Source organism: Carcharhinus amblyrhynchos, chromosome 15 (genome assembly GCF_965287045.1).
Source record: "Carcharhinus amblyrhynchos chromosome 15, sCarAmb.v2.hapA, whole genome shotgun sequence".
NCBI lineage: Eukaryota > Metazoa > Chordata > Chondrichthyes > Carcharhiniformes > Carcharhinidae > Carcharhinus > Carcharhinus amblyrhynchos.
The window spans coordinates 67,903,667-67,926,569 of record NC_137338.1 but is presented as its reverse complement, the minus strand read 5'-3'; the positions used below and the strand labels follow the sequence as shown (position 1 = coordinate 67,926,569).

General features: G+C 42.3%; 1 protein-coding gene across 2 annotated transcripts in view; it reads right to left on the bottom strand.

The window, feature by feature from the left end:
* The window catches only part of LOC145353397 (acyl-coenzyme A thioesterase 9, mitochondrial-like), a 78,784-nt gene that overhangs the window by 14,851 nt on the left and 41,030 nt on the right, over window positions 1-22,903 (bottom strand). The window contains exons 11-15 of one of the 2 annotated variants that reach the window (XM_080204132.1): window positions 17,336-17,447; window positions 7,594-7,684; window positions 4,635-4,679; window positions 4,002-4,087; window positions 3,307-3,394 (exon numbers count right to left, since the gene is read on the bottom strand). In XM_080204132.1, the coding sequence (XP_080060258.1) occupies window positions 3,307-3,394; window positions 4,002-4,087; window positions 4,635-4,679; window positions 7,594-7,684; window positions 17,336-17,447 (422 nt within the window). The remainder of the gene's footprint in view (window positions 1-3,306; window positions 3,395-4,001; window positions 4,088-4,634; window positions 4,680-7,593; window positions 7,685-17,335; window positions 17,448-22,903) is intronic. The other variant, XM_080204134.1, reaches the window with a different exon arrangement.

Here is a 22,903-nt window from a genome sequence, read left to right as displayed (position 1 = left end):
CCAGCATCCCATTCGCCTTCCTGACCACCTGCTGCACCTGCAAGCTGGGTTTTTGCGACTCATGCACAAGGACCCCGAGGTCCCTCTGCACCGTCGCCTGCTGCAGTTTTTCGCCACGTAAGTAATAATCCTTCCTACCATTATTCCTACCAAAGTGGACCACCTCGCACTTGCCAACATTAAATTCCATTTGCCATTTCCTGGCCCATTCGCCCAGCCTATCTAGATCCTTCTGTAGACTCTCACCACCCTCCGCACAATTTGCCTTTCCACCAATTTTGGTGTTTATATACCTCTATAAGGTCACCCCTCAGCCTGCTACGCTCCAGAGAAAAAAGTCCCAGTCTATCCAGCCTCTCCTTATAATTCAATCCATTAAATACCGGCAGCATCCTAGTAAATCTTTTCTACACTCTTTCTATATTCTTTCTATAATAAGGTGACCAGAATTGCACACAGTATTCTAAACGTGGCCTTACCAATGTCTTGTATAACTCTAACAAGTCGTCCCAACTCCTGTATTCAATATTCTGACCGATGAAATCAAGCATGCCAAATGCCTTCTTCACCACTCTGTCCCCCTGTGACTCCACTTTCAAGGAGCAATGAACATGTACTCCTAGATCTCTTTGTTCTGTAACTCTCCCCAATGCCCTATCATTAACTTGAGTAAGTCCTGCCCTGGTTCAATCTACCAAAATGCATCACCTCGCATTTGTCTAAATTAAACGCCATCTGCCATTAAACGCCCACTGGCCCAATTGATCAAGATCCCGTTGCAATTGGAGATAACTCTATTCACCGTCCTTTATGCCACCAATCTTGATGTCATCTGCAACCTTACTAACCATGCCCCCTATATTCTCATCCAAATCATTAATATAAATGACAAACAACAGTGGGCGCAGCACTGATCCCTGAGGCACACTGCTGATCACAGGTCTCCAGTTTGAAAAGCAACTCTCCACAAGCACCCTCTGGCTTCTGTCAAGAAGCCAATTTTGTATCCATTTAGACACCTCAGCCTGGATCCTGTGAAATTTAACTTTGTGCGACAACCTACCATGCGGTACCTTGTCAAAGGCCTTACTAAAGTCCATGTAGACAACATCAACTGCACTGCCCTCATCTAGCTTCTTGGTTACCCCTTCAAAAAACTCAAATTTGTGAGACATGATTTTTCACTTACAAAGCCATGCTGACTGTCCCTAATCAGTCCTTGCATCTCTAAATACCTATAGATCCTGTCTCTCAAAATACCTTCCAACAATTTACCCACCACAGACGTGAGGCTCACTGGCCTGTAGTTCCCAGGCTTTTCCCTGCAGTCCTTCTTAAACAAAGGCATAACATTTGCCACTCTCCAATCTTCAGGCACCTCACCTGCGACTATCGATGATTCAATTATCTCCTGATGTTGTGAGACTTCTTACTCAAATATCTTGGCCAGAGGACCCACAATTTCCTCCCTAGCCTCCCACAACATCCTGGGATATACCTCATCAGGTCCCCCAGATTTATCTACCTTGATACCTTTTAAGACCTCCAGCAACTACTTCTCTGTAATACATACACTCCTCAAGAATCACTATTTATTTCCCCAAGTTCCCTAACATTCATGCTTTTCTTAACAGTAAATACTGATGAGAAATAGTCATTTAGGATCTCACCCATTTCTTGTGGATCCTTAAGAGGCCCTATTATCTCCCTTGTTACTCTTTTGCCTTTTACATATTTGTAGAAGCTCTTTGGATTCTCCTTCGCCTTATCTGCCAAAACAATTTCATGTCCCCTTTTTGCCCTCCTGATTTCTCCCTCAATTCTACTCCTACACCCCTATACTCTTGAAGAGATTCACTTGATCCCAGCTGCCTAGGCAAGTCATGTGCCTCTTTCTTCTTCTTGACCAGGGCCTCAATACCCTGAGTCATCGGGGCAGCACGGTAGCACAGTGATTAGCACTGCTGCTTCACAGCTCAAGGAACCTGGGTTCGATTCCTGGCTCGGGTCACTGTCTGTGTGGAGTTTGCACATTCTCCCCGTGTCTGCATGGGTTTCCTTTGGGTGCTCCGGTTTCCTCCCACAGTCCAAAGATGTGCGGGTTAGGTTGATTGGCCATGCTAAAATTGCCCCTTAGTGTCCTGAGATGCGTAGATTAGAGGGTTTAGCGGGTAAAATATGTAGGGATATGGGGATAGGGCCTGGGTGGGATTGTGGTCAGTGCAGACTCGATGGGCTGAAGGGCCTCTTTCTGCACTGTAGGGTTCTATGATTCATCCAGGGTTCCTGACTTCTGCCAGCCTTGCCCTTCATTCTAAGAGGAATGTGTTTACCCTGAACCCTGATTAACACACTTTTGAAAGCATGCCGCTTACCAGATGTCCCTTTGCCTTCCCACAGACTCCCCCAATTAACTTTTGAAAGTTCCTGCCTGATACCATCAAAATTGGCCTTATCCCAATTTAGAATATTAACTTGCGGGATAGACCTTTCATTCTCCATAGCTATCTTAAAACTACATTTAATGCATTTAATTATTTCTGAATTATTTGAAGAAAAGCAAATTTCAAAAGCTTTATTCAGATGAAGTGTGTTTAAAATATTGGAATGATTGTCAGAGATTGTCAGTGGATGAGCTGGTGACGCAGATCGACACAAATGGATACGATCTGGTGGCCATTACAGAGACGTGGCTGCAAGGTGACAGGGACTGGGAGATGAATGTACAGGGCTATCAAGTGTTTAGGAAGGATAGGCAGGAGGAAAGAGGGGGTGGCGTAGCTCTGCTGATTAAGGATAGTATCAAGGTGGTAGCAAGGGATGATATCGGAGCCAAAGAGCAGAAAGTGGAATCGTTGTGGGTGGAGATTAGGAACAGCAAAGGGAGGAAGACGCTGGTGGGTGTCGTCTATAGGCCCCCGAATAATGATCTGGAGGTGGGGCGGGCTGTTAACGCGCAAATAAGTGCGGCGTGCAGGAATGGGACGGCAGTAGTTATGGGGGATTTCAATCTGCATATTGATTGGTCGACCCATGTTGGACGAGGTGGGCTCGAGGAGGAGTTCTTGGAATGCTGCCGGGATAATTTCCTTGAACAGTGTGTGTTGGAGCCGACGAGGGAGCGAGCTATCTTGGATCTGGTGCTATGTAATGAGGCGGGTAGAATTAGGGACCTTGTGGTGAAGGATCCTCTTGGAGAGAGTGATCATTGTATGGTGGAGTTTCTGTTGCAGATGGAGAGATGGAGAGAATTAGTGAGTCATTCAAACTAATACTGACACTTCATGTTGTAAACCCATACAGTACCTGTGATGAAAGGTACAGCAGGGAACCAATCTCAACGGGTTTCTGAAACATGATGTCATCTACAGCAATCGGGTACGGTCTGGAACCCCTGAAAGCAATTTGTGAAAGTTCTAGGTATAAAACACAGCAAGAAGGTATTTAAAAATTCAACTTAAGACATATTAACTCACTTTGCTGTCTTCATTAACTTCCCTATTCTATTTTCTATATTGCCATATTCTATCTGTAGCCATGAAGAGCTATTCCAATCTCAAACACTCTGAACTAATTATTTGGAGGGAAACACATTTGTGACACTAGTGAACCAGCAACTTGAAACACCAGATGTGAAGAATGTTATCCTGGCACCAGTGGACAAATCTCCACTCAGCACTGTAAGCATTTTTTGTCCATAAAGACTTTTTGAAAGTCTACTGATAATTAAATGAGTGGAGGGAAAACAGGGAGATCTTGCAGCTCGGAAGCAGTTGTATCACTGTAGCCCCTTTGACTGACTCACTCATGCCCAGAGGTAAGATTTTGGAGAAACAAGTTCACGTCAGTAAAACAGAAAGTGGAATATGTTTTTTAAAACAATAACATCAATGAAGGGAAGGGGACCTGACAATGAGTGCAATACTCAGTACAGCAGTGGAAACAGAGAGTTTGCATTTTCAGACTCTCAATTCAAATTACACAATATAAAAGGTTCTTACCCATAGACACATGCATTTGCCCATGCCAGTTCAAAGGCTTTCCTCATCAGAAAGCCACCAAAGATTTTGTTGTGAATATTACGCTCCTGAAATTAAAAAGGACAAGTTGTAATCCTGTTCAACTACATGGTGCACCGGCAGTAATAGATACATATATAATCAAATATTTCAATATAAAAGGGGGACATCTCAACTTTAAATGAGCAGAAATGAAATTTAATTTAAAGTCATTTTAATGAATTAAGCATTATTTAAAAATGGCTGAAGCAATGTGGCACTCTGCAATGGGTATTTGCAGAAGACGACAATGCAATAGTAATAGTCTGGGACGAGATCTCTGATATTGCTGAAGGGCAGCATGGTGGCACAGAGGTTAGCACTGCTACCCCATAGCGCCAGGGATTGATTCTCAGCTTGGGCCACTGTCTGTGCATTCTCCCCGTGTCTGCAGGGGTTTCCTCCAGGTGTTCTGGCTTTCTCACACAGTCCAAAAGATGTGCATTGGCCATGTACCCGAACAGGTGCCAGAATGTGGCGACTAGGGGATTTTCACAGCAACTTCATTGCAGTGTTAATATAAGCCTACTTGTGACACTAATTAACAAATAAATAGATAGATAAATAAATAGTTACTTGGTTACGATGGCTGCCTGGGACGAGACCTGAAGGCCAGGAAGCCTGCAAAAGATATTCCAGAGACTCTGAAAGTATTCTTTCATTTGTTCTTGGAGAAGGTAAAAAATTTGCAGTTATGACGAGAGGGTAGGGAATGAGACTAACTAAATTGCTCTTGTGGAGAACGAGTGTGGACTTAATGGGCCTTCTGTGCCGCAACCATTCAATGATTGGCTCTGAAGCATGTTAGGATGTTCCAAGGTCATGAGAAGTGTAACATAAATGCACCTCTTTGTTTCTTTATAGTTGAAGTAGTTTTCTTCAGACTGACGTTACTTCACAGATATAATACAAGGACTGAAAAGCCTGCAGAGGAGCAACAAGATAGATACCAAATATAAAGGAGATGAACTCACAGGGGGAAAAAAATCTGAAACTCAAGCATTGCAGCTAGAAAGGAGCAATTTAGAGGAATCCACGCTGAGATATTCAAAATAATAAGAGGTACACAAAATAAAAGCAAGATATCCCAGATGCTGAGAATCCAAAATAAAAAAAGAGAGTTCTAGAAACAACAGAAAGTCTGGCAGTAAGTGGAGAGAGAAACAGGGTAACCGCTGAGTCCAACATGACTCTTGTTGTGAAGAGTCGTCAGATTGAACTTGAAACGTGGTTTCTCTTTAAAGATGCTGCCAGATTTCCCAGCACTTTGTTTTTATTACTATTAAACCTTGGGTTAAATTTTAAGTTTATTTATTGTCACAAGTAGGTTTACATTAACACTGCAATGAAATTACTGTGAAAATCCCCTAGTCGCCACACTCCAGTGCCTGTTCTGGTACACTGGGGGAGAATTTAGCATAGCCAATGCACCTAACTAGCAGTTTCGGACTGTGGGGGGAAACCAGAACACCCGAAGGAAACCCATGTAGACACGGGAAAATGAGCAGACTCCAAATGGGAATATTACTTTAAATAAGGCCACAAAAAATGAGATCAAAAAGCAGAAAAAGGAGGACATTAATTCATTTAAAAATTTAGGAACTTTATGTTTTTCACTAGGACAGCACAGTGGTTAGCACTGCTGCTTCACAGCACCAGGGAGCCTGGTTCGATTTCCAGCTTAGGTCACTGCCTGTATGGAGTTTGCCACCCAGGCCCTATTCCTGTAACCCCCACATATTTACCCTGCTAATCTCCCTGACACTGAGGGCCAATTTACCATGGCCAATCCACCTAACCCACACATGTTTGGAGTGTGGGGAGAAATCAGAGCACTCGGAGAAAACCCATGCTGACATGGGGAGAACATGCAAACTCCATGCAGACAGTTACCTGAGGCCGGAATTGAACCCGGGTCTCTAGCGCTGAGGCAGCAGTGTTAGCCATTTACCACCGCTTGGATAACTGGCAAAAGGTTTGATTTAGTGGTGGTTCTCATAAATACACATAAATGTGAAATATCAGTGGGTTGCCAGCACACCCTAAATTTGAGTGAACACATATCATTGTTTACAGAAGAGAAATGAAGAGCAAAATACAGAGACAGGAAAAGAAATTGCAAGGAAAGAGTTCATTCTTTGCTGAATAAAATAGGCATATTGTCAAAGCTTGCACTCATCAGGACAGATGCAAGAATACCAAATTTCAAATGAACAATAATTTATACTGCATGAGAAAAGGGTGCAGAGCGGTTGGCTCATCAGGTCTGATTGGCTGTGATGTTTCCATGGAAACTGCAACAGACAGCATTATAAGATCCACTGCTGCAACTTGGAAAGTGCTATCAGATCTTGACAAAACCACAAGCCCTGCCTTGACAAGGGCAACAGAAACTTCACCATCTGGAGGTACCCCTCCAAGTCACACCCCATCCTGACTTGGAAATATATCGCTGTTCCTTCACTGTCACTGAGTCAAAATCCTAGAACGTCCTCCCTAATCGCAGTGTGGATGTACCTACGCCATATGGACTGCAGTGGTTCAAGAATGCAGCTCACCATCACCTTCTCAAGTTCAATTAGGGATAGACACTAAACCCCAGCTTTGCGGTGACACCCACATCCCACAAGGGCATTTTAAAATGTTTCTTAATTAGTTGTTAAAAGAGTTTAGAGATAAGAACAAACTTACTTTCTTTGTTAGGTGGCTGCAACAGTCTGCAGTGACATAGCAACATAATAATTTACAAGTTAATGATGCCAGCCATTTGAGAAGTTACAATAGGACAGTTAGCTCTGAGAATACGGATAATGAATACGGTCTGTTGATAACCCAAACATGGGCCTCTGAATGACTTGAGTGACAGCTCAGTCAAGGTAAACCCATGATCAAATGATTTCTGTTAAACTTGGAGGAATGGTAGTTAATTGAACAAGGTAGTGTGGAACCTTGAGTGTTCTCATGTAGTTAGAGTGAAAGAGGGGTTTACAAAATGGGTTATTAGAACAGATGCTTAAGAATTGGTCCTGATCTGACCAACCAACAATACCAAACTTGGAAATATAACTCGGATGAATTATCTGTGGATTTGTGAAGTGGCTCTGTTAAGCGTGCAGTTAAGAGTAGTGTGAGTAATTATCACCATTTAGGTTTTCATTCTCTGCTTAATATTCCATAATATTCATAAATGTCCTTTAGGGAAAGAAATCTGCAGCCCCCAAAGCAACACTTCCACCAGAGTCCACTTGCCAACTAATCAACAATACCATCACCTCGAGTAGTTCACTGCCAAATATCTGGTTTAAAAATGGAGTTTCTGGGAACCCGTGTCAAGCGAGTAGCTGAAGTCAAGCCAATCAACACTCTTTTCTCATGCAGTATATATTGTTGCTCTCTTTGAAATTTGGTACTCTTGCATCTGTCCTAAAAATACGTCAGTCAGATTTGCTCAGCCTCTTGCGACAAGTCTGCCTGATCTTCACAGACCCAAACCCAGTCTGAAGGGTTGCACTGAATGCTAATAATCGTCACGTACCTGTGGATGACATATTTCCAGACTTTTAAGCTTTGTTTTCTCCATCCACACTGAATTCTCAGGTAAGATCCGACTGTGGAAGCTTACTGTCCTAAAAATGTCAGTTAGTGGTTAGTTGGTGATGAGCTAAGCGTATTGCTATTTCTTGCTACTTTTAGTCGCCCATCTCCACAACAGTTTACAACGTTTCCAAAGTCAGTGCCACTCAAAATTCAGCACAGTAATGGTAGCCAAGTCTTATGGATGCTTGTCTGATTCAAAATTAACAAAAAAGAAATCACTGGCGAATTCACCCCAGAACTGGTATCAGCCTTGGCTCAGCAACTGGCCTCTCGTGAGTCAGACAGTCCAGAGGTCAAATCCATGCCAGGACTCGAATACAAGTTGACTTCATTTTCATGTTGGAAGCATAACTCATATTAGGATAACTCCTAATATAAGTCCAAAATCAAATTGCCCATAGTGTCAGGGGGATTAACAGGATAAATACATGTGGATAAGGGAATTGGGCCTGGGGGGATTGTGGTCAGTTCAGACTCGATGGCCAAACAGCCTCCTTCTGCACTGTAGGGATTCCATGGTTCTATAACTCAACGTAACCAGAAAGTATTGTGGGTTAACTAATATACAGGGTACAATATTGCTGTTTAAAACATTTCTTCCATCAATAGATCTTTGGATAATTGTATCACGTGACTTTAGGAGTGAACAAATTTAAATTAGTTATCTGAGGTTACCATGTTTATAGAAGTATAATGGAGAATGTGTTAAACAGAGAAATCATAAAAAATTAGAGAGATGACGCTTACTGTCTGAAATACAGAACCAGTTTCCAGCACTTTTCACATGGTGCTCTACTTCCAGAGACCAGAAATGAAGATGTTGGGGGATGTACTCTCGTGACCTGTGGATGCAACTTGGACTTGAGACACTGGAGATCAACCACAGGGTGTCCCAGGCTCCATTCTGTTATCTGGCCAGTTGCAGGTTACTGTAAACATCTAGGATTTACATAGAGCCATAGAGGTTTACAGCATGGAAACAGGTTCTTCGGCCCAACACGTCCATGCCACCCTTTCATTTAAACCCCTAAACTAATCCCAGTTGCCCACATTTGGCCTATATCCCTCTATATACCCATCGTGCTTGTTTCAGACACTCACCACCCTCTGTGTTAAAAAATTGCCCCTCTGGACACTTTGTATCTCCATTCTCTCACCTTAAACCTACGGCCTCTAGTTTTAGACTCCCCTACCTTTGGGAAAAGATATTGACGATCTATCTTGTCTACGCCCCTCATTATTTTATAGACCTCTATAAGGTCACTCCTCAGCCTCCTACGCTCCAGAGAAAAAAGACTCAGTCTATTCAGTCTCTCCTTATAACTCAATCCATCATGTCCCAGTAATATCCTAGTAAATCTTTTCTACACTCTTTCTAGTTTAATTCTATAATAAGGTGACCAGAATTGCACACAGTATTCCAAATGTGGCCTTACCAATGTCTTGCATAATGTCAACAAGACGTCCCAACTCCCGTATTCAATGTTCTGACCGATGAAACCAAGCATGCCGAATGCCTTCTTCACCACTCTGTCCCCCTCTGACTCCATTTTCAAGCACATGTATCCCTAGATCTCTTTGTTCTGTAACTCTCCCCAGCGCCCTATCATTAACTCGAGTAAGTCCTGCCCTGGTTCAATCTACCAAAATGCATCACCTTGGATTTCTCTAAATTAAACTCCATCTGCCATTAGTCAGCCCACTAGCCCAACTGATCAAGATCTCATTGCAATTGGAGATAACTTTCTTCACTGTCCACTATGCCACCAATCTTGGTGTCATCTACAAACTTACTAACCATGCCCCCTATATTCTCATCAAATAATTAACATAATGACAAGTAACAGTGGGCGCAGCACTGATCCCTGAGGCACACCGCTGGTCACAGGTCTCCAGTTTGAAAAACAACTCTATACAACCACCCTCTGGCTTCCGTCAAGAAGCCAATTTTGTATCCATTTAGATACCTCACCCTGGATCCCGTGAGATTTAACTTTATGCAACAACCTACCACGCAGTACTTTTCAAAGGTCTTGCTAAAGTCCATGTAGACAACATCAACTGCACTGCCCTCATCTACCTTCTTGGTTACCCCTTGAAAAAACTCTATCAATTGTGTGAAACATGATTTTTCACTCACAAAGCCATGCTGTTCCTAATCGGTTCTTGCATCTCTAAATGCCTGTAGATATGGTCTCTCAAAATACCTTCCAACAATTTACCCACCACAGGATGTGAGGCTCACTGGCCTGTAGTTCTCAGGCTTTTTCCTTCAGCCCTTTTTAAACAAAGGCACAATATTTGCCATCTCCAGTTTCAGGCACCCCATCCGTGACTATCGATGAAGCAAAGATCTCAGCTAGGGGACCCGCAATTTCCTCCTTAATCTCCCACAACGTCCTGGGATACACCTCATCAAGTCCCAGGGATTTATCTACCTTGATGCGCTTCAAGACTTCCAGCACGTCCTTCTCTGTAATATGTAACATAATATATCAAAACAAGGCCAGGCAGAAGCTTGTACTTCTAAACAAAATATTATACCTGACACTTGGATTTTTTTTAAAATTACTCTTTATACTTGCACTCATAAATGTCATGAACAGCACAACTGATGAATATAGACTCAATTCGTGCTCATTAGCAGTTAACAATCTGTAGCTATTAATGACTGCATATTTCTCTGTAATCCAAATCCCTGCATAATCCTTTTTCCTGTATATTTTATGTGTATTATTATTTCCTGACCTATTATGTGTACAGACTTTCAAGAGGCATTTAATAAAGTACTGTACCACTAATTAGGTAAAACTGAAGCTCATGGAAAAGAAGGGCCAGTACGGGATGGCTAGGGGATAGAAAGCAGAGTTGTGTGAATGATTGTTAAGGGAGGATTACAGTGGAGTTCCCCAGGACTGAAGGGAGGATTAGGGTGCAGTTCCCCAAGGTTCAGTACATGGACCTGTGCAAAATGCAGCAGATGCCAGAAATCTAAGACAAATGCAGAAAATGCTGGAAATTCTTAGCATATCAAGGCGTATCTGTGGACGTAGAAACATGAATATTTCTGGTCAATTTCCTGAACCAAGTGATTCATTTTGTAGAAAGAATGAGGAGAGATAATACAAAATAAAAGTACAATTGTAAACAAGGTATAGAAGGAAACTAGCTTGCGAACATAGTTAGTAAAGCATATGGGATCATGTACTTTAGAAATAGGTGCTTAGGGTACAAAAGCAAGGAACAGAATCTCAGAATGCTTACAACATAGGAATCATTTTTCAGGCATTTCTGCCAGTTGCTCTGTAAGTGGAACTTTCCTAGTCCCTTTCCCCATAGGCCTACAACTGTTCCCTCTTCAGATAATCAGCCAATTCTCTTTTGAAAGACTGTATTGAACCTGCCTTCACCATTCACAGGCAGCATACTCCAGATCCTAACCACTCGCTGTGTGAAAATGTTTCCTCATGTCACTATTGCTTGTGTTGCCAATAACCTCAATCTGTGTCCTCTGTTTCTTGATACACCTACCAATTCCCATTGGTTTATCTCAATCTACTCCCATCTGGATGATTTTGAACACTTATCAAATCTCTTCTCAACCTCCCCTTTTCCAAGAAAAACAGTCCCAGCTTTTCCAGTCTTTCTATGTAACTAAAGTACTTCATCCCTGGAACTATTCTTGTGAATCTTTTCTGCACACTCTACAATGATGTCATTATGGTAAACTTATAATAAATGATAATAAAACACTGGTTTGGCCTCAACTGGAATATTGTGTCCAGTTCTCCAAAGTTCAAGATGGATACAGAAGTATTAGAGAGGAGAAAGTTTGGGAATGGAACAGGAAGAGCTCAGGGGTATGTTCAGCCAAAACCATAGGATGTTACAGGCTATGGGGACTAACAGAGAGAAAGTCAGAATGATTCTGGAAAAGTCATCCAACAAGTAGGTCAGACTGAATTTTTTCCTTAGTTCCTGCGCACGTTATCTCCTCCTTCTGCAACTGGATCCTGAATTTCCTAACTCACAGACTGCAATCAGTAAGGATCAGCAATAACACCTCCTCCACGACCATCCTCGACACCAGTGCCAAGGTTGTGTCCTCAGCCCCTTACTATACTCCATACACACCTATGACTGTGTGGCCAAATTCCCCTCCAATTCGATTTTCAAGTTTGCTGGTGATACCACCATAGTGGGTCAGGACCTCAAACAATGACAAGATGGAGTACAGGAAAGCGATAGCGAATCTGGTGAACTGGTGCAACGACAATAATCTCTCCCTCAATGTCAACACAACTAAGGAGATAGTCATCGACTTCAGGAAACCTAGTGGAGGAAGTGCCCCTGTCTACATCAATGGAGACAAAGTAGAAATGGTTGAGAGCTTTAAGTTTTTAGGTGTCCCGATCGCCAACAACTTATCCTGGTTCACCCATGCCAACACTACAGTTAAGAAAGCCCACCAACACCTCTTCTTCCTTAGAAGATTAAGGAAATTTGGCATGTCCTCAATGGCTCTCACCAACTTCTACAGGTGCACCATAAAAACCATTCTTTCTGGTTGTATCACAGCTTGGTATGGCTCCTGCTCTGACCAAGACCGCAAGAAACTGTAAAGGATCGTGAACAAAGCCCAGTCCATCACTCAAACCAGCCTCCCACCTACTGACACAGTCTACACTACCTGCTGCCTCGGAAAAGCAGCCAGCATAATCAAGGGCCCCATGCACCCAGACATACACTCCTCCACCTTCTTCTGTTGCAAAAAAAATACAAAAGTCTGAGGACCATTACCAACCGACTCGAGAACAGCTTCTTCCCTGACTTTTGAATGGATCTATCTCACAATAAGTTGATCTTTCGCTACACCCTAGTTATGACTGTAACACTACATTCTGCACTCTCCTCTTTTCTTCTCTATGAATGGCATGTTTTGGCTGTATCGTGCACAAGAATCAATACTTTTCATGGTATACCAATACATGTGGCAACAATAAATCAAATCAAATCCTCCCAAATCCATTCCTACGGCACAGTGGTTAGCACTGTTGCCTTGCAATGCCTGGGTTCAATTCCCGGCTTGGGTCATTATTTATGCGGAGTCTGCATGTTCTCTCCGTGTCTGCCTAGTACGTTTTGCTAATTAGATGGTGCATTCTCTTAAGAGATACCTGAAGTTGGCAGAGTTGAGAGCTGCCCTCTCCCTCTGGAAGCCTGAGAGGTGGCAATTCTTCTTTTGCTCTCTTGTTTCCTTCCCCCCCACCGCACTCTCTTTTATACCTGTGACAACCTATTAATTTTCCTACAATAGGACTGGTCTGATGTTGTCAACATCATCACATTCACATTTTATAGGTTCCTGGTAGCTGACCCTGCTTTAAATGGATTGGGAAAGGTTGTTTTGTCAAGACTACTGCTTGACTTTTTGATACAAATGTTTCAGCTTGGACTTGGTATGTATAAAAACACCATCTTTTAAAGGGACACCGCAATTTTTTTTCCCTCTAGCATTTTTACAATTTTTTACATCTTTACCAACATCAAATTCCAACTTCACTACACTAAGAACACCATTGTACATAAATCAGATATCTTAAATAAGAAGAATAATTTTCTGTTCAGATTTTTACATCCAGCTATCCCAAGCTTAAGCTTTAACTAGTTTTATTATAATGCAAATCACCCCCATTCTTCCATTACATTGACTCTCATTTACACTTTTCCTTTAGGTAGAAAACGTATGCCAACATTTTACATTCGGAGAGCAAAAATAAATGGATAAAAGCAATGTGAGCCATGGGAAGGCAAGCTTAGGAAGGCTAACAAAACAGATGTGAAAACATTGATTCTGAACTGGATTTTTAAGGTGGAGGAGGAGTTTTCAGATGCTCCAGTTCCTCTCTCAGTCCAAAAGATGTGCTGGTTAGGTGTATTGACCGTGCTAAATTCCCCCTCAGTGTACCCAACAGGTGCTGGAGTGTGGTGTCTTGGGGATTTTCACAGTAACTTCATTGCATTTTTAATATAAGACTACTTGTGACACTAATAAATAAACTAATCTTTTCTACAACTTCATGATTAAACATTTCAAACTGGGTTTCTGCCCCTTCTCCAGGATTGAGATTGACCGAATCAAAGTCACAAACGACATCACCTCTAGTCCTTCTTGACTTGTCTCCAGGCCTTAGCATGACTGGCCACACCAACATTCCCCAATATCCAGCTGAGTACCCTCAAATAGTACCATGGTTATCCATCCAGAATGTAACCACAGAATTCCTGTCAACGGATTCTCTTCCTAATCCATCACCTCTGCAAACTCCCCAAGGACCTAAATTATTATTATGCATATGTTGCCCCTTTGGCAACATCATTCAAAAACATCTCACGACCACACTTGTGCTATCGACACCTGGCTCTATCCTCATTATGTCTCTCCATTCCTCCATTGCCTGTGTGCCTTCAAAATTTAAGAGCCTTGCCCAAGATCTGGTTCAGGAGGAGCCCAGATTGCTCCAACCCCACACAAGACTGTTGTAGTAAAATGATACCTCAGACTGTCACTGAGTCAAAATGCAATGGTTTTTATTTCAAAACTCTGGCGTCTATTCCAGAATATTGGGAGAAGTAGGACTACAGACTTCTCACAGAACACAAACACAAGCGGCCATTTATACATCATGAGTCTTAGCATCAATCACGACACAAGTTTCCCATTCCGGCCAGAACTCCGGGTCTTCCTTCCTTGGGCGTGATGCAGCCCCAGATTTAATCACGATTCACAGTCCAACTGGCAGCTGCACTCATGACACACGGTCACGATTCAAAACCGTTTCTGCAGCAGTATCAGCATCCCTGTCTTTGAAGTTACTTGTGCAATTGCTGCTGTTCCAGCAGGACTCTTCCTGTTTAAAGCTGGTATAGTGATCTGCCATCAGCAGCTGTCAAAAGCCGGTATCGTAAACTACCATCTGTGTAACGATGTCTAACTAACACAAATAGGTAAAGATTTGCAACGTCTACAAAATAACAGTCACATTAAACTCTCTGTCTTTATACAAATGAGTGTTGAAGCACGTAAGACATGAACAAATAACTTATATTACAGCCAGGAACAGTATAAACTAAAGGAGATCAGCCATGAGGAAGGGTTATGTTTGTGATACATTCTAGATATAAAATCCATTAACCTTTTCCCTTCAGGTACAAAATACATTCACCTTTTCCCTACTTCAAGGCTGAATCCATTGCCTTCAGGCCCCACCACAAACTCAACTGCCTAGCAACCAATCCCATCCTCCACCCTGAACACTGCTTCAGACGGAACCAAATTGTTTGCAACCTCAGAGTCGTATTTGACTCTGAGGCAATTTAAAGGTCAAATTGACATCTCAAAGTCAGATTTATTCCCACATTACCCATCTTAGCTCCTGTTTTAGCCATTCACTGCTCAAACCACCATCCACAATGCTCCCACCAGATGCTGCCATGCCAACACTTTCCGACTGGCATCCCATCTTTCATCCACCAGAAACTTATTCAAAGTGTTGTGATACGGATGTTGATCCCCTTTTTGAGAAATAACGTTGATTTCGCCAAAGAGGAATACTTTGCCTTGTAATCTGTTAGAAGTGTGTGCGAAGGTATGAACCATCCTTCAGTAACGTTTAGTGGTTAATTAACAGAAATACCTGACACTCACTTTAAAATGAACACTTTAACAAATGAATGGAACAAGTAACATACCAAAAAAAAAAGATTCTCATGGAATGCTGTTCAAATAAATACAATACTCATTATTTAATCAAAAAATAATATAATAATAGAATTCAATCACTCTCAAAAATACAACTGGGCTTGTGGCTTTCGGAATCTTTCGTAGTTCCTGTGTTGATTACTCTGTCTCTGAGTTCTTGTTGATTTGGTATCTTTTGCTAGTTAAATGGTGCATTCTCTTACGAGATATCTGCTCTCTCCCTCTCCAGGCTTGAGAGGTAGCAATTCTTTTGTTGCTCTCTTGTTTCCCCCACTCTCTTTTATACCTGAGACAACCTATTAATTTTCCTGCAGTAGGATTGGTCTGATGTTGTCAACGTCATCACATTCAAACTTTATAGGTTCCTGCTAGCTGGGCCTGCTTTAAATGGATTGGGCTAAATTAAAACAAAAACAGGGTGCCTTGTCACTAGGTTGCCTAGACACTAAGGCACATGGATTTTAGTAAATCATTTGACAAGGTCCCTCATGGCAGACTGGTGCAAAAGATTAAATCTCACGGGATCAAAGGTGAACTAGCTAGATGGCTACAGAACTGGCTTGGCCATAGGAGACAGGGGGTCACAGTGGAGGGGTCTTTTTCTGATTGGAGGTCAGTGACTAGTGGTATTCTGCAGGGCTCTGTACTGGGACCTCTATTGCTTATGTATATACGTATAAATGATTTGGAAGAAGATATAGCTGGTCTGATCAGTAAGTTTGCGGACAACCAAAGATTGCTGGAGTTGCAGATAGTGATGAACATTGTCAGAGAATACAGCAGGATATAGATAGGCTGGAAAATTGGGCAGAAAAATGGCAGATGGAACTTAATCCAGATAAATGCGAAGTGATGCATTTTGGTAGATCTAATGCAGGAGGGAGCTATACAATAAATGGCAGAACCATCAGGAGTACAGACACATAGAGGGATCTGGATGTGCAAGGCCACAGATCCTTAAAGGTGGCAGCACAGGTGGAAAAGGTGGTGAAGAAGGCATATGGCATGCTTGCCTTTATTTGGATGGGGCATAGAGTACAAAAGTTGGCATGTGATGTAGGCCTTATATAGAACATTGGTTTGGCCACATCTAGAATACTGCGTCCCGTTCTGGTCGCCACACTACCGGAAGGACGTGGAGGCTTTGGAGAGAATGCAGAAAAGATTTACCAGGATGTTGCCTGGTATGGGGTGTATTAGCTATGAGGTGAAATTGAGTAAACTAGGATTGTTCTCCCTGGAAAGAGGAGGTTGAAGGGCGACGTAATAGAAGTTTATAAAATGATGAAGGGCATAGATAGGGTGAACAGTTGGAAGTTTTTTCCCAGTTCAGAAATGATAAATACACAGGGTCACAAGTTCAAGGTAAGGTGGGGGGGGGGTGCAAGTTCAATACGGATATGCAGGGGACGTATTTTACGCAGAGGGTGGTGGGGGCCTGGAATGCAACATCAAGTAAGGTAGTTGAGACAGACACGCTAGGGTCATTTAAGACTTATTTAGATAACCACATGAACAGACAGGGATACAAACGGATGGCCTAGTTAGGAACACATGATCAGTGCAGGCTTGGAGGACTGAAGGGCCTATTCCTGTGCTGTATTGTTCTTTGTTCACAATTTAGCATAACTAATCCACCTAACCTGCACATCTTTGGTCTATGGGAGGAAACTAGAGCACCTGGAAGAAATCTACGCAACACGGGGAGAACTTACAAACTCCACACAGACAGTGACCCAAGCCATGAATCGAACCTAGGTCCCTGACACTGTGAGGCAGCAGTGCTAACCACTACACCACCAAGAAACATTGAAAAAACTGAAGGGTGTGGCAGGGCATACAAAATATTGTATGGTTGTGAAACTAGGCGGACAGGTAGAACAGCTTAACATTTTGCGTCTTTATAAACTCCACTTACTGCATATCCAGAGTCTCAAGGAACATGTTGTGTATAATTTTTCTCTCTTCTTCATTTGGCGCTGTTCTCAATAGCGAGGTCTCTTTCAGCTTAGTGCGTTTTATTTTGTTCACTAGAATTTTAACAAGAAAATTGGATTTTGATGAGTCTAGTATCGACTTCAAGAAGGTGAGAATATAAACACTGATTGTTATCGCATAAACAAACTGAAAATAAATCGGTTCCAGATAATGAAAGGTGAGGGAGCAAATGTCTCCACCATGATGAAAACACTGGGTTAGTGGTAAATAACTTAATGTGATAACAGAAAGCATTCATTCCAGGCAACGAACAAAGGAAAACACTCCAAATTAGTGAGAAACAGGAAATATACAAGTTTACTTTGCCAAGCTCAGATCAAACCCAAAACCAAACAAAACATGTTAAACCATTAATAAAGGATTGGTTTTAAAAAATTGTAATAACAAAATTAACTTCAAACTCTATTTTTTACGATAAATAGAAGAAGGATAGACAGGAAGAAAGAGGAGGTGGGGTAGCTCTGTTAATAAAGGATAATATCAGGGCAGTAGAGTCGATATAGGCTCTAAGGAGCAAAACGTGGAATTGTTGTGGGTGGGGATAAGGAATAGTAAGGGAATGAAATCACTGGTGGGTGTAGTCTACAGGCCCCCAAATAATAACTTTGAGGTGGGGAGGGCTATTAACAAGTAAATAATGGATGCGTGCAAAAACGGAACGGCAATAATCACGGGGGATTTTAACCTGCATATTGACTGGTTGACACAAGTCGGACGCGGTGGGCTTGAGGAAGAGTTCTTAGAATGCTGTCAGGATAGTTTCCTTGAACAATATGTTACAGAACCTACGAGGGAACGAGTTATCTTAGATCTGGTAACGAGACAGATAGAATTAAGGATCGTCTTGTGAGGGATCTCTTGGGATGAGTGAACGCAATATGGTTGAATTTCTGATACAGATAGAGAGTGAGAAAGAAGGGTCCCAAACCAGTGTCCTCTGCTTGAACAGAGGGGAGTACAATAGGATGAGGGCAGATAGGATGAAGAAAGCAATAAAGAAAGGAAAGCTAGATTATGAAACTAAACTAGCTCAAAATATAAAAAATGATAGTAGAAGTTTTTACAAATATATAAAAAGGAAGAGAGTGGCTAGAGTGAATGTTGGTCCCATGGAGGATGAGTTGGGGGGATTTAATAGTGGGAAACAAGGAAATGGTTGAGACTTTAAATAAGTTTTTTGTGTCGGCCTTCACGGTGGAGGACACGAATAGTTTACCAGATATTAATGATCGAGGGTAGGTAGGAGGTGAGGTCCTTAATACAATTACTGTTACTAAAGAGGTAGTGCTTGGTAGGCTAATGGGACTAAAGATAGACAAGTCCCTGGGACCGGATGGAATGCATCCCAGGGTACTGAAGGAAAGGGCAGAAGTAATAGCAGATGCATTAGTAGTTATTTATCAAAATTCGCTGGACTCAGAGCAAGTGCCGGCTGATTGGAAAACAGCTACTGTTATACTGCTGTTTAAAAAAAGGAAGTAGACAAAAGGTGGGTCACTACAGGCCGGTTAGCTTAACGTCCATAGGTGGGAAAATGTTGGAATCTATCATTAAAGAAGAAATAGCAGGACACCTGGAAAGGAATGGTTCAATCAAGCAGCATGGATTCATGAAGGGGAAGTTGTATTTGACAAATTTACTGGATTTTTATGAAGATGTAACTAGTGCGATAGACAGAGGGGAACCGGTGGATGTGGTGTTTTTGGATTTCCAGAAGGTGTTGATAAGGTGCCTCATAAAAGGTTGCTGTAGAAGATTAGGGTACTCGGAGCTGGGGGTAAAGTGTTAGTGTGGATTGAGGATTGGTTATCTAACAGGAAGCAGAGAATTGGAATAAATGGGTACTTTTCTGGTTGGCAGTTGGTGACTAGTGGCGTGCCGCAGGGATCGGTGCTGGGGCCTCAACTGTTTACCATATACATAGACGATCTGGAGGAGGGGACCGAGTGTAGGGTAACAAAGTTTGCTGATGACACGAAGGTGAGTGGGAAAGCGAATTGCGTGGAGGACATGGAAAGTTTGCAGAGAGATTTGGATTGGCTGAGTGAGTGGGCGAGGATCTGGCAGATGGAGTATAACGTTGGCAAACGTGAGGTTATCCACTTTGGAATAAATAATAGTAAAATGGAATATTATTTAAATGGTGAAAAATTACAACATGCTACTGTGCAGAGGGACCTGGGGGTCCTTGTGCATGAATTGCAAAAACTCAGTTTGCAGGTGCAGCAGGTGATCAAGAAGGCGAATGGAATATTGGCCTTTATTGCGAGGGGGATAGAATATAAAAGCAGGGAGGTCTTGCTGCAACCGTACAAGGCACTGGTGAGGCCGCAACTGGAGTACTGTGTGCAATTTTGGTCCCCTGATTTGCGAAAGAATATATTGGCCTTGGAGGGAGTACAGAGAAGGTTCACCAGGTCGGTACCGGAGATGAGGGGGGTGTTAGCTTATGAGGAGAGGTTGAGTAGATTGGGCCTGTACTCGTTGGACTTTAGAAGGCTGAGGGGTGATCTTATAGAGACATATAAGATAATGAAGGGGCTAGACAGGGTAGAGGTAGAGAGATTCTTTCCACTTGGAAAGGAAACCAGAACTAGAGGGCACAGCCTCAAAATAAGGGGGGGTCAGTTTAGAACAGAGTTGAGGAGGAACTTCTTCTCTCAGAGGATAGTGAATCTCTGAAATTCTCTGCCCATTGAAGTGGTGGAGGCTACCTCGTTGAATACGTTTAAGTCACGGGTAGATAGATTTCTGATCAATAAGGGAATTAAGGGTTATGGGGAGCAAGCAGGTAAGTGGAATTGATCCACTTCAGATCAGCCATGATCTTATTAAATGGCGGGGCAGACTCGAGGGGCTAGATGGCCTACTCCTGCTCCTATTTCTTATGTTCTTATGTTATACAAATAGAACATAAAAACTATTGTTATTTTCCATTTAAAGCATGATCATACGGACACAAGGGTAGACCATACATCCCGATGAACTTGTTCATAGAATCCCCACAGTGCAGGAGGCCATTCAGCCTATTGAGTCTGAATTGACTCTTTGACAGAGCATTTTATCCCAAGCCCTATCTCCGTAACCCCACATATTTACCCGCAAAACCCCCTAACCTTAGGACAATAAAGGGACAATTCAGAATGGCCAATCCAGTTCCATTGAACTGTGGGAGGAAACCAGAGCACAAGGGAAAACCCAAACAGACAACGTGGAGAATGTCTGTGTGGAGTTTGCATAGTCACCCAAGGATGGAATTGAACCCGGGTCCCTGGGTTCAGCCATCCAATACGATCACGTCTGATCTTGGGCTCCAACTCCATTTTCCCATATTCCTCACTCCCTGAGACTCTGTCTGTCCCAGTCTTAAATGTATTCAGCAATGGAGCATCCACGGCCCTCTAGGGTAGTGAATTCCAGAGATTCACAACCCTCTGAATGAAGAAATTTCTCCTTATCTCAGTCCTAAATGATCAGTCCCTTATTCTGAAACTGTGCCAACCAGTCTTTCAGTGTTACCCTATCAAGCCCCTTCAGAATGTTGAATGTTTCAATTCTCTCATTTCTTCTAATTGCCAGAGAATATCAACCTGATTTACTTAGCCTCTTGTCATAAGATAAGTACTCATAGAACCATTCATAGAACTATGGAATTCCCTACTACGCAGAAGGCCATTCGACTCATCAAGGTTCCACTACGCTCCGAAAGACCAGGTCCACTCCCTTGCTTTATTCCTGTAACTCCATGCAGTTACCATAGCTAATCCACCTAACCTATACATCTTTGAACTGGGGAGGAAACGGGAGCACCTGGAGGAAATTCACACAGACACGGAGAGAATGTGCAAACTCCACACAGTCAGCCAAGACCGGAATCGAATCTGTAAGACAGCAATACTAACCACTGTGTCACCATGCTATCCTAAGGGACCAATTTAGTGAATCTTTGCTGTACTGCCTCCAATATAAGTGTATCCTTCCTTAAATATGGAGACCAAAACTACATATGGCATTCTAGATTAGCGCCACCAAAGCTCTGTGCAATTGTAGCAAGAATTTCTTCCTGTACTCGTCTCTTTGCAATAAAATCCAACATGTCATCTGCCTTCTTAATTGCTTGCTGCACCTCATTCCTTGTACAAACATGCCCAAGACTCTTAACACCTATTAAAACCAATTTAAAGAAGTTTCACTTGAAATGAAATCCAATCAACATGACACCTTTGTGTTTCAACAATACAAATATTAACAATAAAGATCCAAGCAGAAACCTGTCTCTCACCAAGACTGTCCATTGCCTTTCTTGGAGTTACAAACCAGAAGAAGAAACTGTTTAAACAAACTCTTGACTCTAGCAGTTAATCTAGCATTGGGATAAAGAATGGACATTTCAAGACTGCAGAAATTAAAAATCTTCTAGCTGTCTTTGTGGCCCTTCTAGTGATTGTAGCAACAATAGAAATATGCGGTTGCAAACCATGTACAGGTTACTGGGCTTGCTTTGGCATAACTCCAGCTGCACAGTTTATTTTGTCAAGTTTTAACTCCACCAAAAGTCAAAACATTCATTTTGTTTTACAGACTAATTGCCTTCTCCCCACTTAGCAAATTCATAATCTAGGTTGACGCTTCAATGCAGTCACTTCATGAGTGTGGAAGCAAGGCCAGGCTTGCTGGGGTGAATGTAGGATTTCACAGCATTAGTTGAAGGAAAGTAACAAATTCTTTCAGTGTCCCCCGGAACCACGCAGTTAAAAAGTACTGAAAACGTCAGAAAAATCTCAGCAGGTTTGGCAGCAACTGTGGAGAGAGAATAGAGCCAATATTTCAGAGAATACCTACAGTGCAGAGGAGACTATTCGTCCCACTGAGGCTGCATTGACAATCCCACCCAGGCCCTATCACCGTAATCCCACACATTTACCTTGCTAATCCCCTGACATCTCCCTAATATTAAGGAGCAATTTAGAATGGCCAATCAACTTAACCCGCACATTTTTGGACTGTGGGAGGAAACCGGAGTACCTGGAGGAAACCCACACAGACATGGGGAGAATGTGCAAACTCCACAGAGTCACCTAAGTCAGGAATCGAACCTGGGTCTCTGATGCTATGAGGCAGCAGTCCTAATCAGTGTGCCATCCCAAGTCTGGACGACCCTTCCTCAGAGATAGAAAAGACTCTTCTCTCTTCACAGATGCTGTCTGACATGCTGAGATTATCCAGCATTTTCTGTTTCAGATTCCAGCACCTGCAGTATTTTGCCTTTAAGCTAAAAAATATTAACTTGTCATTTATTTCATTGCTGTTGTTCTGAAGTTGTCAATATAAGGTTAAAATTGGGGTGTTTGACAGATGTAAGTATTGAAAAGAAATGCTGAGAAAACCAAAGAAATCATATAGCATTGTCTTTTTAAAAAGCATGTGTCTTTGTGCTTGGGATTTTAAACTGCAGAAAGCAGGCTGCAGATGCAACTTTGCAACCTTT